The following is a 17,555-nucleotide window of genomic DNA, read 5'->3' as shown; positions in this document are numbered from 1 at the left end:
ACCACACTAACTCACATTTTTTTCCACACAAGTACTGTAATTTCATAATCTGGCCTAGGTGGTATGCATATGTAGATACATTAGCACCAATCTTATACCTGCCTAACTGGTGGTCCAGTGAATCTTAAGAGTGGAGGAATAGCTATATTTAGTACGCTATTTGTTTAATTAGAATTCAAAAAGTGAATTTATGGACTGGTTTCATTTGTGTGGACATAAAGGCAAAAGTTGGTACAGCCACTGCCTGATTCAGAGTAAAGCATTCAAGTTTGTGGTGACTGCTGAGGTAAAATGTGTGGATGGACGACCATTGAAGTGAGCTGTAGCTCACGAAAGCTCATGCTCAAATAAATTGGTTGGTCTCTAAGGTGCCACAAGTACTCCTTTTCTTTTTGCGAAGACAGACTAACACGGCTGTTATTCTGAAACCTGTCTTATTTGCTTTTCTTATGGCCTTGTTGTTGGAGCAGAGTTCGGATGTGGATTTCTTTTAAGCAGAGCCTTAATTCTGGCTTTCTAATTGATGGAATTTTTAACCTTCTAGTACTGATAGATATTCAGCATTAAGAGTTTTTATCTTACTTTTCCTTTGGGTTTTTGCATTTTTAAACTGTTTAAAATACTGATTGGAAAGCAAGCAGCAGGATACCTGAAGAGCTCCGAAACTTTATAGGGCAATTAGGGAGAGGTAGGGAGGAGAAAAGTCAAAGAACTATGAGGGGCAATGAAGCCCCAATGATCCCTCCATTTATTCCCACTTACAAGGAAGTGTGGGGAAGAGAATGAAAATTCCCCAGCATCCACTTCAGAGGAATGGCACCAGTGGAAAGGACAAAAGGAGATACTATTGCCATAGGCAAGATAGTGCATTCACAAAATTGACTGCTGGTGACGGGGGGTTTTCTTCCCCCCATCTCAAAACAGTCACAACGAAAAGCCTCCATTAACCATGGTTTTTCATTTTGAAGGCTCTTTGCAAGAAAAAGCTACCATTTAAGCAGGGAAAATAAGCAAGCATAGGTCTCCAGTCATTCTCTGCCCTTTAATGGTCAGACCTTCAGAAGAGCTCAGCAACCCACATTGTTCTCACTTTAGGGGGATTCTCCATTGTTCTCAATGGGAACTGCTAGGTAGAAAGCTCTTGAAAATTTGAACCATATAGTCTGCCAGAACCCAGATCCCCAATTCAATGAAGTTTCCCAAATATACCTTTCCCCATGTAAAAGATTGGTCACATGCAAAAACTGTTACTGAGATCTTTCAAATACATTTTAGGGTAAGTTATTTTTGAGGTATAATATGACAGAAAAGCATTAGGAATTCTGACTGAGTCACCTCAGACTGGGGCAACAAGTTCCATGCTGGCCACATATCGTATGTGAACACTGACCTCTGAGGATTTGAGAGGTGGCCAAAAAGCAGGTCTTTGATGTAAAGCAAGTCTCAGCCTTAGCAACAGAGAATCAACTAACTAAGTCTCCATAGCTAGCCCCACACTGTACTCTTTAAAAGGGTTCAAAAGAGAGTAGCTAGAAAAATAATGCTGCAGATACATTACCATTCCCATGGCTCCATCAGGCATCATAGCTCCAGGACCAGCTGCAGGAGGTGCGCCAGCTGGGACAGGGGTGGCACCCATAGCTCCTCTATTGTTCATGCCTATGGCACCTGCAAGAGAGATCTGAAGAATATTCCCAGCATACACAAAAGGGAATTGGAGGACATGTCTCCCAGTAGTGAGACGACCTATGCAAGTTTCCTGCTGTGTTCTACCCCAGAGAGGGAGTCCTAACAAGTCAGGCTGCCTTGCATTTATCAGATACAATAGTGAACCAAGCCTAGCTACCCTTGCACTCAAAACTCAAATCAACCCAAAAAGCACAGATAGCTGACGGCCATCAAGATCACATTTCAGTATCTATTAACCATACAATACTCCTTTTTTCACTGATTTCTGCCCAAGTGGTCTAAAACTGCAGATTGTGAACTAGAAATATGGAAATACAATCAATGGGTCATACTTATTACCCATCTGACCTTTTTGTTTGCTGAGCTCAGCATCTCTCTCTGCATGTTTTACCTATTCCTAAATTAGACACAAGTCTCCTTGGGAAATCTTAATTCCATTTGGGCTCTACCTATAATTTCACCTGAAACTTCTGCTTACTGAGCTAAGCCTTCTGCAGACATACCTTTCTACCTAAAGTAATTTCATTACTGTATCACACCAAATACTTCTCACTTTGCATGCTGTGAACTGTCACGTGCTTTAAATAAACTTTATATAAACTTAAGAGAAACAGACATCATTGGAAAGTTATTTACAGCAAGTTTTAAGTGCACTAAATATGGAATTAGCAAAATGAAACACTCCAAGAGCAGGTCCAGTGTCTGCAGACAGGGGAACTGAACACGGAGAGAAACAGAGAAGACAGATAACCACAGGCAGCTCTTACCTCCCATGCCCATCTGTCCCATACGCATATCCGGTGGCTCCCTCTGAAAGAGAGACTTATTTCACACCACATCGTTTAAGACATTCTCTAATATAACAAACCCAGAGAGCTTCAGTAGACTTTATCATTGAAGACTGGATAGAAAAGTCACTCCCTAGGAAAAGTTGCGAAGGAAAATGAACCATCCACTTCACTATTCACTGCTGAACAAATAAGATCTCAATTTAAAGGTGTAATTCTGCAGTATAGTTAGCCACCTGCATTGTAAAACATCCAACAGAAGCAAAGCACTGTGCAAATTTAAAGCACAAGTGTTGGTATACAGAGATGTCTGACGCCTAGGTAGAGAGATCTGACGTTAGCTGCTCAGACTACTGCTAACAATAGGTGAAATTCGCTCTACTACTTCACCAAGGTCAGGAAACAGCATACTTTAAAAAAGGAATACAGATGCTTTTCCTATTAGCCTAGGCTAGTGAGCACAAAAAGGAGCTGTTCTGCTTCAAAGCCAGCAGTGCCCCCTTACCCCAAGAGCAGTCCCACTTCTTCACAAGAACCAGCTAGCCAGTTTCACTTTCCTTCATTTGTATGTCTAGGACAGCTATTTATTATTTGAATTGCAGTAGCACTTAGAGGCCCCGATCAGGGCTCCGTTGTGCTGGGAACTAGGCACATAGTTTAGGCCTGATCTACACAGTTTCTGTACAGGATTTAACTATTTCAGTTAGGGGATGATTTTGTACAGATAAATCAGGATACCCTCTAGTGTGGATACAGTTACGCCACCTTTATACCAGTATAAGTGAATCTATTTTAGATGGCTGCATCAGTTTCAAAAAAAAAAAAAAAAAAAAGAGTTAAAGCAGTTCAAAAATGGAGATAATGCCATAGAGACCATCTCTACTCCAAGGAGCTTACATCTAATGATATGACAAAACAACAGGGGGAGATAAATGTGAGAGAACATTGGTGTGTAATCACTGGGCTTCAGAGTCAACATTAAGGAGATCAGTGTGGGTCAAGGAAATTCACAATCACGGTTTCAAACTGTATGCAGCCTCAGGAAGACAGTACTGCATCAGCCATGCTGTTTACATTTGGAAAGTTTTTTTCACAACCAAAAAGGATAGAAACATCAAAAAAACCTGGATGTCATGTAGGCCACAAATACTTCAATCGGGATGCATACAGTCCACTTGCCATATATGACACCACTGCTTTCCACCGTGTGAAAGCAGATGCCAAGCTATTAGTATACGGCACTGTTTACAATTTCTAGCTCCCATGGTTCGAGGTGGCAGCTGTTACAGCATCAGAAATAAAACAGATTAAAAGCAAGGTGGTTTCTGAAATGAGATTTTAAGAGCTGATCTTGCAAACTGCCAGAGATAGAAATGAGTGAATTCCCAATAGTATTGTTTTTAGCCCTACTGAACTGTGAAAAATGTGGCCTTAAAATTAGAGCTACTGGTATCAAGAAATCAGTAATTAGAGACGTTTGCCATTCTAACAGTTGGGGAACTGCAGTACCCAATATCATTGTGTGGTAACTTAACAAGTACTGATTTTTAATGGCAACCACGTTGTCATACCTAAAGTGGTCCCTAAACTCAGCAATGTTTAGACAAACTGCCAAGACAGGATGCAGCAGTCTTCAGGCCAATGTTATTGTGGCCTGGCACGTGACTCCTTGTGGGGCTCTGCAGAGATCTTCATGAAGGAAATTTTCAATCACTGCTCCAAGAATAGGACCTGTTAGCATGTGCTCTGCTGCAAAGTAAGACTGACACACTGTGGTCCTACATGGACAGCAGCAGGAAAGTGAGTTCCCATGAACAACTGGATTTCCATACGTATAGTCTCAGACAAAACTGCATTGGGGTGAAGTTATGACAGAGCACATACCAGTAACATAGGGTAAATTACATTAGAGATGTTGTAATTATCCCAAAGCCAATCATTAAAAACACCCCCAAGCCCACCTGAAATTAAAGATTAAACAAAAAAAATGGAAACACAGTTAAGGCACTCGAACAATCTTAATTCTGCCTGTAGTGAGACCATGCAATAACCACGAGTATGGTTAATTTTAGTATTTGTGATCCTCAACAAGATTAAAATTGATTTGTAAAAACGCAGTCCCATCCCCATCTTATTGTGTTACTTGTACCTCCATACAGAGGTACTCTTCTAGAGAAAAATATATGCCCAGTCATATTCTGATCAACAGAAATCCTGCCCTGTCTCTGGACAACTATCCTTCTGACAGAAGCCACATATGAATCAAAAGGTAGGAGAACTCATACCGCATCAGCAAAGTTCCCTTTAAAGCCCTCTTGCTGGCGTCTCATCATCTCCTCCTGCTGCCGCCTCATCTCCTCCTCACGGCGCCTGCGTTCTTCCTCCTGCCTGCAAGGAAAGGACTCCAGAGTCACTCAGCACGACATAAGCAGATTCTGTATCACAGGGGCGAAGTGCTACATGGTAGGCATTTGTCAGCAGTAAAGATGACACTGTTCTTCCAGACAAGTACAGCATTAAGCTCTTCAATATGATAAATTTCTAGAACTCATGAAAACTACCATTATTTCTAATCCCTTTCAATTCTAGTGATCTTATCAGAAAAAAATCTCAGTCAGAGAATACGCTACGCTTTGAAACAAATGCTATCCATATGTAATCAGGAAACATTAGCCAAGTCGTTCTCAAACTGTGCTCTGAAAAGAACTGGTCTGAAGATCTTCCTAGTGGCCTACAGAATTACCTTGAGAACCAGGCAGTAAGACCATAAAGGAGTTGAGAGAGAGGAGAGAGATTCTCATAGATCCTTAAGTGACAGGAAGAATGAAAAGGCTGCAGCTAGGGCAAGGATTTTCCCCACCTACAGCGCTCGAGCAATCGAGGTTGCTGCAAAGACACCTGGCTTTTGTATATACATCTGAAAGCCAAGCAGTAAGAATCCAAACCTGAGTCTATCAGTGAAAAAACAAGAACTAGTCAGTGTACTTCAAGGTCACGGGCATACACCATAAACAATACTGCACCCTAAACCTACTGTAAATTTTGCTTATGGATGAAGATGACCCAACGTTTGGAAATTATATTGTTAAATTGTGTGTCCAACTGCTTTGGATAATGCCCTAGCCCCAGTCTAAGGGGATGCATTTAATTCACAGCAATATGAGTGGCCAGAACCTCCCTTTACCTGAGCTCCAGCTGTTTACGTTTCTGCACTTCTTGGTTATGCAGTTCCTCCATTCTCCTTAGTTCTTCCTGGCGTCTCATTAAATCTGGAAGAGGTGACAGTAGAAGCCAATCACTGGGCCAATTGTCATTCCCTCTGCGGGCTGCTAGGTGACCAGACTAACATTACCTCCCCCCACTTCCATACCTGAACCTCAACTTACCAGTTAGTTTCCACACCAGGGGGTTGCACCTTCGTAGTTTTTCTAGCCTGAGCTCATTGTGCACACCAGGGGCTCCTTGCATTCCTCCACCCTTCCCCACAAGGTCCCTGGGTGCTACCCTTACATCCCCCTTTATTATAGTGACTCCATGCAACTGCCTGCACTCCTTCCTTCATGACGGGGTTCTGTGTGGACCCCCCCATTCCTTCCTTCCCCCATACCAGGGTCCCATATTCCCTCCCTGCATGCCAGAAGTTCCCCATTTCTTCTCCTCCCATGCCAGCAGCTCTGTATGCATGCCATTTCCACTTCCCTCCACGTCCTCTTTTCCCCAGGACAGGGGTTCTGTGTGCCCTCATACTATGGTCCCCAAATCTCTCTATGGTGGGAATCCTGTGTGCCCCTAGTTCCCCCTATGCCAGGGGCTGTCTGCCTCTCATTTTCTCCCCTCCCCCTTGCTGGATCTGCGTTCCCCCTACCCCATGCCAGGATACCACAATTTTTCCTGGACTGCCAGGGTTCTGTGCATCTCCCATTCCATGGGCTGTGTACATGCTTCAATTTTCCTTCTCCCCCCTTTCCCCTTATTATTTGTCTGGGAGATAAGTCATTCAGGCTATCAACATGTTAAACTCTACTGGAAGGGCACGCAGAGATGAGAGACAAATATTTGGTTATGCTGGAAAGTGTGAATGAGTGCCATTCAACCAATCTAATCTATGAACAACTGCAGAAGTGCTTGAAGCTGTGGCTCTGCTAAACAGATAGGAAGGGCTCTGTGTCCCCCGCATTTCACTTTTCCAATTTCCCCCAAAATCGGTAGGGTTCTCACCACTGATACCTAGGACATTCCCTGGGATTTTGAAATTGATCAGAGGCAGCATTCACAAGTTATTGCTTTACAGACATACACAAAGAAATGTCATCAAGTTAAGCGTATGATCAACTAAGACTCTATAGCTGCCATCCTACAGAAGATAGCAGAACAGAAGCTTGTTATACTGTACAGCAGATCTATTTAGACAACGACTATCTGGCAAGCTATCAGTCAGACATCCATCCCCAGGCCCATCTCCAGCCAACACTAGTCTGGTTACTGTGCTAGACACTCCCAGTTTTACGAAGAAATTGTAAGAGTGGTCTTTGATGAAGTTGGCTCTCACCTTGCCTCATGAGCATAACTTGGTGCTCATGGCGAGCTGCTTCCATCTCCATTTCCAGCTTCTCTCTTGCTTCCTTGATGTTGCGGTCCACCTGTTCTTGCTGCTGCTTTTCCATTTCTATTAGAGCCTTCCAGCGCATGGCATACTCATACTCAAAAGAGCCAGGCTGTGCAAACCTAGGAGGCTGTTCACGCTCCCTGAGGGAGGAGTGGAAGACAAGAAAACTTGAGCAAAGCCAACGTGGAAAATAAAGATTCATACAAATTAAATATGAGAGATTCTAATTAACACCTACGAAGGGGAGAGATCAATAACGCACTTAGAATATCTTATCCAAGAAGCTGCCATCTTGCCAGTTTGACACAGAAATAGAATTCTCACTGCAATAAATGGGAAGCTGCTCTTTCTGCATCTTCCTGTTTTCTAGCAGAGGACCCTATCTGAAGCACTGGCATATCTCCCCAGAAAAGACCTGTCCAATTCATTGAAGGAAGAAACTAAAAGGTAATCCTAATTACTCTCCGCCCTTCACCCACCCACCCAACTCTCTAGTGTAGGGGCAACTACTTATGAAAACTTCAGCTGCCTGAACAGGGGTGGTGCTTTCTAGAGGCATGCCTAAGTTAGTAAAGAAACACATATTTAGGATTAGGAGAAGAGAGAAATGTACTAAGGCAATAAGAAGAGCCTTTTACTAGCTTGTGAGGATGCATTCTCCCAAAGATTAAGACACCAATCTCTTGAATGGTCCACCACTAACACCCCTCTTCCTTCCCTAGTGGACACGTACTTGTGAAACTGCTGGTTTTTGATGACCAGTTTCTCTGGCAGTCCCTCCTCATCATCATACTGATCCATTGGCTCCACGGTGACAGGCCGAGGGAATCTGGAAAGAAAAGAGGCCACACAATTTCAGTGTTACCTAGACAATGGCTGCACTGCAGGCCAGCTTCTGTGTGTGTCTTAATTCTAGCTGGAGCTATAAAATACTGCTCTCTCTTTACCAATGAAGTTTCAGAACAACAGATCCTAAGAAAACCATCTAAGACAATTTTCAGAGTAGCAGCTGTGTTAGTCTACAGCCACAAAAAGAAAAGGAGTACTTGTGGCACCTTAGAGATTAACAAATTTATTTGAGCATAAGCTTTCATGAGCTACAGCTCATTTCATCGGATGCTAAGACAAAGACAGCCAGAATACAAGTGAAAGCCATCTTCACACCCAAGTTATATATTGGTACTGTCTGGGTTTTGAGCGTGACTTGTTTGAAATTGCTTCCACAATCCCTTAAGAACATAACGGCCATACTGGATCACACCAAAGTTCCATCTAGCCCAGTATCCTGTCTTCCGATACTGGCCACTGCCAGGGTGCCCCAGAAGGAATGAACAGGTAATCAAGTGATCCATTCCCTGTTGCTCATTCCCAGCTTCTGGCAGACGCTAGGGACACTATCCCTGCCCATCCTGGCTATCAGCTATTGATGGACCTATCCTCCGTGAATTTATCTAGTTCTTTTTTGAACCTTGTTATAGTCTTGACCTTCACAACATCCTCTGGCAAAGAGTTCCACAGGTTGACTGTGCATTGTGTGAAGAAATACTTCCTTTTGTTTGTTTTAAACCTGCTGCCTATTAACTTCATTTGGTGACAGCTAGTTCTCGTGTTCTTTCTTTAAGACAGCTACTTCTGAGTCCCGAATCAGCCAATGATAGTTACTAAACAAAGACGTGATACAAGTGAAGATTTCCAAACAGTCTGGGCAGAGTCCAAAGACCCTCCAATTGTAGCCCAGCTATAGTGCACCGTTGGCCAGTCCCAGACACACACTGGAGAGGCTAGCACAGAAGAAAAGAAAAGACTGAACAGAACTGAGCTGCTTTCTGAAGTTGAAGGTGTTTGTGTACTGATCTCAGAGTATCCTAGCAATGGAATGAAAGGTGCCATCTCCAAATCTTCTGGAACAAGGCAAGGTATAGCAGGGACGATGGTAGTGAGGGAATAGGAGCAGCAATAAAATGTTACTTAGAAGAGTAAGTGGATTATAAATCAAACACAATATATCCTAGGCTTTAATAACTGCTGTTACCAAAATAACTTTTTTTTTTTTAAAAAAAAACCGCCCAAAGGGCGGGGGAGAGAGAAAAAACAGTCAGTTCAGCACTCCCCCAAATAGCAACCCAACCTAACCAAAAGCATTGGAGCGATGGGCCTTGTACCATACATAACTGGTCCGACTCACTGGCTGTTGGGACCAATGGGGCAAAGAACATTTCAGATTTAGTTCCACTCTTAAGAATGCACAGTCATTCCCAGAAGGACATTGAACTCTGCAGACCTGCTAGGTGCCCCTCGAATACTCAAGCATGGAGGCTAGTGTGCTGCAGCCAGAACAAACGAATGAATGCATGGACACACACAATCTAGCCATTTAAACAACAAACTGAATCTATGCCTGCTGACAGGATTGAGTGCAACATTCTATCACAAAAGTACCCACTGCAAAACAAAAGCCCATTTTCATAATCAATTCTAGGGTGATCCAGACCGCACAGTTAACATACACAAGCTTTATTCACTTGCCAGCAATACTTTAACAGGGGAGGAATAGCTTCTTCTTCTTCAGGACTACCTGAACTGCCCAAAGGCGGCTTTGTCTATGAGGAACCTCAACAGCAGCAGTTCCCAGATTAGCACACTCAATCCCATGGACAGCCTCCAGGAAGCAAGATGGTTTTGAACATAAGCCTGTGCACAGATTTATTCTAACATGGCCCAGATATGAGACAGGAAGTTTGTCATTATAGAACTTACGTTTAAGTACATAGTGCCTTCTGCCCCATACCACACATAGCCCCACTCTAGTGTTAAAGCACCAGTGTTTCACAAGCCAGCACCCGCCTGGCCAAGCTGTGCACTTTCCAGAACAGCACTTCTCACCCTCCTCACTTACGTGGTTAGCAGGAAAGACCCTTCACTACATCTGTCCAGAGCTTTCCTAGCAGCAGGTTTCCCTGAAAACTCCACAATGCCTTTCCCAGACGATCTTCCTCTGTCATCCACAATAACCACAGCCCTTTCCACCTGGCCGAACACAGAGAAGGCTTCCTCCAAGAGCTCATTTGACACAAATTGAGGCAGGTTTCTGACAGTCAGTGATGCACTGTGGCATGCAAAGCGCACTCTTAGTTGCTTCCCACGGAGAGGCATGTTGTCTAGTTCTACCTTTGCAATCTCGGCTAGAGTGCGAGTTTCCTGAAGACAAGAAAAGTTATCATTAAAACTTGCAATGCAGTATGGAAACATGTTTCCTGCCACAGAAGCAGAGGACAGGGTCACTAGCCTATCTTTCCCTGGACTAGCAATACAGCAAGAAGAACAAAACTCTTTGTACCACAAAGGATGCCTTAGTAATGTTTGTAATAAAATAAAGTCTTCTGACCATTATCCAAGGTGCCTGTTAAACTAGTTCAGGGAGCACATGTTAAGTTTGGGGAGAGAAGATAAAAAGAAAGCAGACAACATCAGGTACAAAACTTAAAAGGAATGTTGCAAGGATTACAGACTGCAGCTAGGAGTTAATATTAGTTAAGCACACATCAATGAAGAGCACTAGGATCACAGTGAGAACTGTTACTTTCCTAATTCTTCCCAGTAATCTAGTCTGATGATTGACACAGGAACTACTCAGTATTTGAAAGTACAAGAAAGGCAGGAGTCTTTCAAAATCTTAAGATCCATTACCTGACTAATGACTTATTGGAAAATATGCAAACTTGTATTAAATACTCATCTCCATAGTACTTTAAAAAGCTTTCAGCTTCTCACCATGCTGCCCATCTTGTATTTCAAGACAAGAAAGTGTCAAGATGGTTCCTTCCTGTTTCTTGATGTTCAATATAAGCAAAACACTTGTATGGGACTTAAAATATAGGTTTTGTCACAAGAACAGCTGTTACCCCAGTTTTACATCTTCCTTTCCTAAATAGGATGCCAAGACAATAGTTTGGAGGATGGGCAAGACCTTATTCCCATGTCTGAAGCAACTGTCTTGAAATAAATTAAGTATCCTTGTTTAATCCATATAACTGCAAGGCAGCTAACCTGCTGTATAATTCAAAATATTAAAAATCTAAGAACCAATTGGTTCCAATGTATCCCATACTTCAGATCACCAGAATTAATTTTAAACATCTATGTGAAGATACCAACTCGATTAGCAAAATATGTGAACAAGGTTACTATTTCCAATAAGCACCACTCTCCTAATGTCAGAGCGCTAACACAGGACACCCCAAAGGAAGCAATAATGACTCACCAGCCTGATAAATCCAAAGCCTTTGTCCTTGTGTATGAAGACTTCACCTGCCTTCCCATACTTTTCAAACAACTTTCTCATCTCCTCCTCAGTAATATCTGGGGGCAGGTTCCCCACAAAGAGGCGGCTCCTCTGGGTGAATGTCTTTTCACCAGGTTTCCGGAAATTCTTCAGGTCAATAGTGAGGCCTTCATCTGAGGGGAATAAGGTACACAGTCGCTCTACAATTGGGGGGATAAATTCCACTATGTTACATCACAGCGAGCATAAAGACAAACAACAATAGCTAACTCCACCCACTCACCCAAGTCTCAAACATCTCCAACCAATTCCATAGCAACAAGGAGACAGTATTTCAGCATAGGCCAACATTCTATTGAAAGACGAAGTTTGCAGGAACTGTACTGCTTCGTAACAAGGCATCGGCCACTATGTGAGGGAGAGCCCAAAGCGGGAAGTAGGGACCTTGGAAGAATGCAGCAGCCTTCCTAACTTGACTACTGCGTCAAAAGATGCTTAGCAACTCTTACTGTGGACTATGTTTGACACATGGACTTCAAGACCACAGCTTAGCTATCTACAAAAAAGCTGCAGTGTCATAGGCTGCTAGAGGATTATCATCCTGGAATGAATTCAGAACTCAACAGTGATTCAGAAAAAACAAAAACAAAAAACACACAATCAAAAGATACTTACATTAATTAGTCTTGCCTAGTACAACAGATGCACAAGGGGGAAAAAGCAGATAACATTTCAGCCACCTACAGCCTGGGAATGCACTAGAAAGATTCTGGAACCCAGACCCTATCTCCAAGCTGGAGAGAAAGCAGCTGGAAGCTATAAAGCAGCAATATGGATGGGACCTCAGAAAAGTCAGCAAAGTTAGTCACGAAGTCTACAGTCAAGTAACACTCAGTGGCTAAAACAGAACCAAAAAGCCAGCAAATTAATGATAAATCATAAAAATATAGTGAGGCAGGGAGTAAGAAAGTGCAGACACTACAATGGTGGAAAAAAATATGAGAAATGCTCAGGTTTATGGTCTCAAGCAATAATCACAAAAATGGTATTTTGAGATGACCCATAAGAAGCATGAATAGAGACTTGATCAGTATGCATCCGATGAAGTGAGCCGTAGCTCACGAAAGCTTATGCTCAAATAAATTGGTTAGTCTCTAAGGTGCCACAAGTACTCCTTTTCTTTTTGATCTCCCATTGTCACTCTATTTAGTTTTTAATGGGTGAGACTAGAATGCAAGGGTAAAATTATCCCACTCTAGTAGGGAGAAGGCTGGCCAACCACTTTATCACACACTCAACTTGAGCAGCTCTATTTTTTATGACAGGTTTCAGAGGAACAGCCGTGTTAGTCTGTATTCGCAAAAAGAAAAGGAGGACTTGTGGCACCTTAGAGACTAACCAATTTATTTGAGCATGAGCTTTCGTGAGCTACAGCTCACTTCATCAGATGTATACCGTGGAAACTGTTTCCACGGTATACATCTGATGAAGTGAGCTGTAGCTCACGAAAGCTCATACTCAAATAAATTGGTTAGTCTCTAAGGTGCCACAAGTCCTCCTTTTCTATTTTTTATAACACTTATGTAGTAGATTCCACATTCAAAGCAAAACATAACTATCAAATTAACTGATTCATCAATGTAACCAGACACACTCCCCAGTCATCCATGAATGGCAGCTTCAGACCCTCACCACTACATGCTTCTGAACCATTAAGTTAGATCTGTTAAGGCCCCAAAGGTCATTAAACCCCACTTCTTCAGCTCAAGATCACCATCACCAAAACCCAACAATTCCATAGAGCTCCAGCCCATATTGAACAAGGGTACACGTCAGTGGATTGGACTTACTGGCACAAAAACCCTCACTGGTATGATTGGCCCTCTGATGCTGGAGTATCAAGCAGCCAAGTCAGGAGATCACCTTGCTCAGAAGTTTCAAACTGATGTGTGATTCGATTTGATTTGTGATTAGGGAACCCTATAACAACCTTCCTATTAGAACTGCATCTATGCAGACAGCAATTCTATCCCACCAATACCTAGGAAGGACTGTGCTAGGTGGTCCTCTGGTACAGCTTTGGGAAGAAGGGTGAGGGTGAGAGAAAAGGAGGAAAGAGTGCCAGTCACAGACAAGCCACCTCTTTCTTGTAAAATCCACAGTGGTGACACTGGAGGATTGGAGAGATTTGCAGTCCTCTGGGCAGTTAGATTTACTGGAAGATCCTATAAGCAGCAAGGAAGAAATCTTTAAACGTGCACATTAATGGCCTGATTCAGAAGCACTCAGCCCCAAAAATCTCAATGAAACCTTTGGGAGCAACCAGCATTCAACATATTTGAAAGTCAGGCCATAAGAGCAGAACTGAACTGACTGAAAGCGTAATCTTGAACGCAATCTCCTCTTCTTACAGATTTAGTAAAAAGCTCTGCTTTCATACCAAAAAGAACGAATACAAGTGGGTTATTCATGGGGCAAGGATTGGCAATAAAAAAATCCAGAGGAACTTGACAGCAGAAGAGGATCTAAACTAATCCTTTCTCATGGGATATCAGATCATCTCAAACAGGGAAAGAACCTGTGACAGTTTAAAGTGAAACTTAAGTCAGGGCTTATGCGGATGGCACTTTGGCAGCCCAGAGGGCTACAACAACCAAGATGGACTTGTGTAATCTACTCACTCTGGCTGTTGACCTGCTGTCCATTAGCAGGAATAGGTGGTTGTTGATGCTGATGCTGTTTTCTTGGAGCATGGTTCTGCTTCTCCATGTTAAAGCCTTTATTGCCTTGCATTTTTCCAACCTGAGAGCAAATACATCATTGGTTATATATCCTCAATGTACAAACCAGCAACCGCCAATGCACACAACACTACAGCTACTTTCCTGGGCACAACCACAGAGATAATCATCAGAACAGAAGCATTTCCAGTCTCTGCAACTCCAGACACCTGGGGGAAACAGACAATATGAGGGAAAGTGCAATTTGAACATAGTACATCTGATTCGAATTAACCTGTGTAGCCAATGAAATTTCCAACTAAAGTGCTCTTTCTGACCTACTAGCCACATAAATACTACAAAACCAAGAAGAGATCCTCCTTTAAGGGAAAAGTTAACTTAAAATCTAGTTGGTTTTAAGTCCTGCATTCGAGTCCTAATGCCAACCAATGTAGTTATATTTTCCTATTTAAGATAATTTCTCTCATGTTGCTATGTGAAAGAACCACATACACAGGGGAAAGTGCAATACACGTGAAGCACTCTCAAATTCAAAAAGAAAACAAAAAACTCTCTTAAGCATTCAGTTCTAAGAAGATGTATTCCCTGTAACAGTAGCAAGTAAAAGAATTCAGGCAAGGGTGATTTTATGTTAACCATGTCCCTTTTTTAAATACATCAGAAGCAGAAAGCATGCTAAACAACCAGTGGGGCCACTGAACAATAGAGATGCTAAAGGAGTACTCAAGGATGATAAGACCATTGTGGAGAAACTAAGGGCATGTCTTCAACGGCAACGTTAAAGTGCTGCTTGTGTAGTTGCAGCATAGCACTGGGAGAGAGCTCTCCCAGCGCTTTAAAAAACCCACCTCCAAAAGGGGAATAGCTCCCAGCACTGGGAGCACGTCTCCCAGCACTGGTGCACTGTCTACACTGGAACTTTACAGCACTGAAACTTGCAGCGCTCAGGGGTGTGTTTTTTCACACCCCTAAGCGAGAAAGTTGCAGCGCTGTAAAATGCCAGTGTAGACACACCCTAAATGAATTATTTGCATCAGTCTTCAAGGCTGAGGATGTGAAGGATATTCCTAAACCTGAGCCATTCTTTTTAGGTGACAAATCTGACGAAATGTCCCAGATTGAGGTGTCATTAGAGAAGGTTCTGGAATAAATTGATAAACTAAAAAGTAATAAGTCACCAGGATCAGATGGTATTCACCCAAGAGCTATGAATGTACTCAAATGTGAAATTGAAGAACTGCTAATTGTGGTATGTAACCTATCATTTAAATCAGCTTCTGTACCAGATGACTGGAGGATAGATAACATGACACCAATTTTTAAAAAAGGCTCCAGAGGCGATCCTGGCAATTACTTCAGTACTGGGCAAACTAGTTGAAACTATAGTAAAGAACAGGAATGTCAGACACCTAGATGAACATGATTTGTTGGGGAAGGGTCAACCTGGTTTTTGAAAAAGGAAGTCATGTCTCACCAATCCACTACAATTCTCTGAGGGGGTCAACAAGCATGTACACAAGGGGATCCAGTAGATATAGTGTACTCAGATTTTCAGAAAGATTTTGACAAGGTCCCTCACCAAAGGCTCATAAGCTAAGTAAGCTGTCATGGGATAAGAGGGAAGGTCCTTTCATGGATCAGTAACTAGTTAAAAGACAGGAAACAAAGGGTAGGGATAAATGGTCAGTTTTCACAATGGAGAAAGGTAAAATAGTGGTGTCCCCCGGGGTCTGTACCAGGATCAGTCCTATTCAATATATTCATAAATTATCTGGAAAAATTGGTAAACAATGAGGTGGCAAAATATGCAGATGAAACAAAACCAATTAAGTCCAATGCAGACTGCAAAGAGTTACAAAGAAATCTCACAAAACTGGATGGACTGGGCAACAAAATGGCAGATGAAATTCAATGTTGAAAAATACAAATTAATGCACATCGGAAAACATAACCATACACATAAAATGATGGGGTCCAAATTAGCTGTTACCATTCAAGAAAGATCTTGGGAGTCATTGTGGATAGGTCTCTGAAAACATCCACTCAGTGTGCATCGGCAGTCAAAAAAGCTAACAGAATGTTGGGAATCATTAAGAAAGGAATAGATAAGATGACAAAAAATATCATGTCGCCTCTATATAAATCCATGGTACGCCCACATCTTGAATACTGGATGCAGGTGTGGTCAGGCCATCTCAAAAAAGATATATTGGAATTGGAAAGATTTGAAAAAGGGAAAGAAAAATGATTAGGGGTATGGAACAGCTTCCATATGAGGACAGATTAATAAGAGTAGGACTTTTCAGCTTGGAAAAGAGACAACTAAGGGGGGGATATGATAAAGGTCTATAAATGATGGGTGTGGAGAAAGTAAATAAGGAAGTGTTATTTACTCCTTCTCATAACACACAAATGGGTCATCAAATGAAATTAGGTTAATTAGGCAAAACAAAAGGAAGTATTTTTTCACACCATGTAGAGTCAACCTGTGGAACTCTTTGCTAAAGGATACTGTGAGGCCCAAAACTATAACAGGGTTCAAAAAAGAACTAGATAAATTCATGATGGATAGGTCCATCAATGGCTATTAACCAAGATGGGCAGGGATGGTGTCCCTAGCCTCTGTTTGTGTTTGTCAGAAGCTGGGAATGGGCCACAGAGGATGGATCACTTGATGATTACCTGTTCTGTTCATTCCCTCTGAAGTACCTGGCATTGGCCACTGTCAGACATGAGGATACTGGGCTAGACTGACCTCTGATCTGACAGAGCATGGCCACTCTTATTTTATATATATTATGTTTAGTGGCTGTTGTTTTGATGGTTACTAGAACTTTTATAAGACCATCAGACTTAAAAAAACAACAACCAGAAACAGAAATATGTCCCCTGATGATACTGTTTGCTATCAGCATCTGTGCAATCAGCACTGTGTTTAAAAAGCTGCACCATAGTACTTGTCTTATCTTGGGTATCCACATTCCTTTGCCACCAATTACTTCCATACTAAGTTTGTTCCATTTAGAAGTGTTGGAGAGACCTAGATTCCAAGTTGGTCAAAGTGGCTGTAAGGCAACCAGACAAGATATATGTGTAAACCTTACACAGCATGCTCAAACTATGCACTCAGTCAAAAGAAGTTATTTTACTCATGAAGCACCAACACACTGTACCTAGGAGCTGCAGACAGTTCAAATATATACAACAAAAAAAACAATAATACTGGAACTAAAACCTGGTTGGCAGTTTTTAGAATGCATAGGGCAGAATGAATTGCAACTTAAATAATTCTCCCTAGCCAGTGCAGCTACGGAAAGTAAATGTGTCGGGGTGGGGGGGAGTGTCAATGGAGGCAGGAGCGGTGGAGGGCTATGCAAAGCGGTAAGTTTATATGCAATTACCTAAAGAAAGAATGACAAGCGGGGTACTGTGCCTACAAGCAGCACAAG

The 17,555-nt window shown here is 42.2% G+C and overlaps 1 protein-coding gene across 10 annotated transcripts in view; it reads right to left on the bottom strand.

Annotated features, from left to right (window-relative positions):
* NONO (non-POU domain containing octamer binding) overlaps nucleotides 1-17,555 on the bottom strand; it is an 89,218-nt gene that overhangs the window by 70,963 nt on the left and 700 nt on the right. For 7 of the 10 annotated variants that reach the window (XM_075132631.1, XM_075132632.1, XM_075132629.1 and 4 more), the window contains exons 2-10: nucleotides 14,047-14,167; nucleotides 11,345-11,565; nucleotides 9,980-10,281; nucleotides 7,817-7,912; nucleotides 7,027-7,223; nucleotides 5,662-5,746; nucleotides 4,763-4,865; nucleotides 2,457-2,499; nucleotides 1,559-1,668 (exon numbers count right to left, since the gene is read on the bottom strand). In XM_075132631.1, coding sequence (XP_074988732.1) covers nucleotides 1,559-1,668; nucleotides 2,457-2,499; nucleotides 4,763-4,865; nucleotides 5,662-5,746; nucleotides 7,027-7,223; nucleotides 7,817-7,912; nucleotides 9,980-10,281; nucleotides 11,345-11,565; nucleotides 14,047-14,167 — 1,278 coding nt within the window. Of the gene's footprint in view, nucleotides 1-1,558; nucleotides 1,669-2,456; nucleotides 2,500-4,762; nucleotides 4,866-5,661; nucleotides 5,747-7,026; nucleotides 7,224-7,816; nucleotides 7,913-9,979; nucleotides 10,282-11,344; nucleotides 11,566-14,046; nucleotides 14,168-17,555 lie in introns of those variants that run through there. The other 3 variants (XM_075132628.1, XM_048864951.1, XM_075132636.1) reach the window with 2 other exon arrangements.

The sequence above is a fragment of the Caretta caretta genome, chromosome 9 (assembly GCF_965140235.1).
Source record: "Caretta caretta isolate rCarCar2 chromosome 9, rCarCar1.hap1, whole genome shotgun sequence".
NCBI lineage: Eukaryota > Metazoa > Chordata > Testudines > Cheloniidae > Caretta > Caretta caretta.
This window is presented reverse-complemented; position numbering and strand designations above follow the sequence as displayed.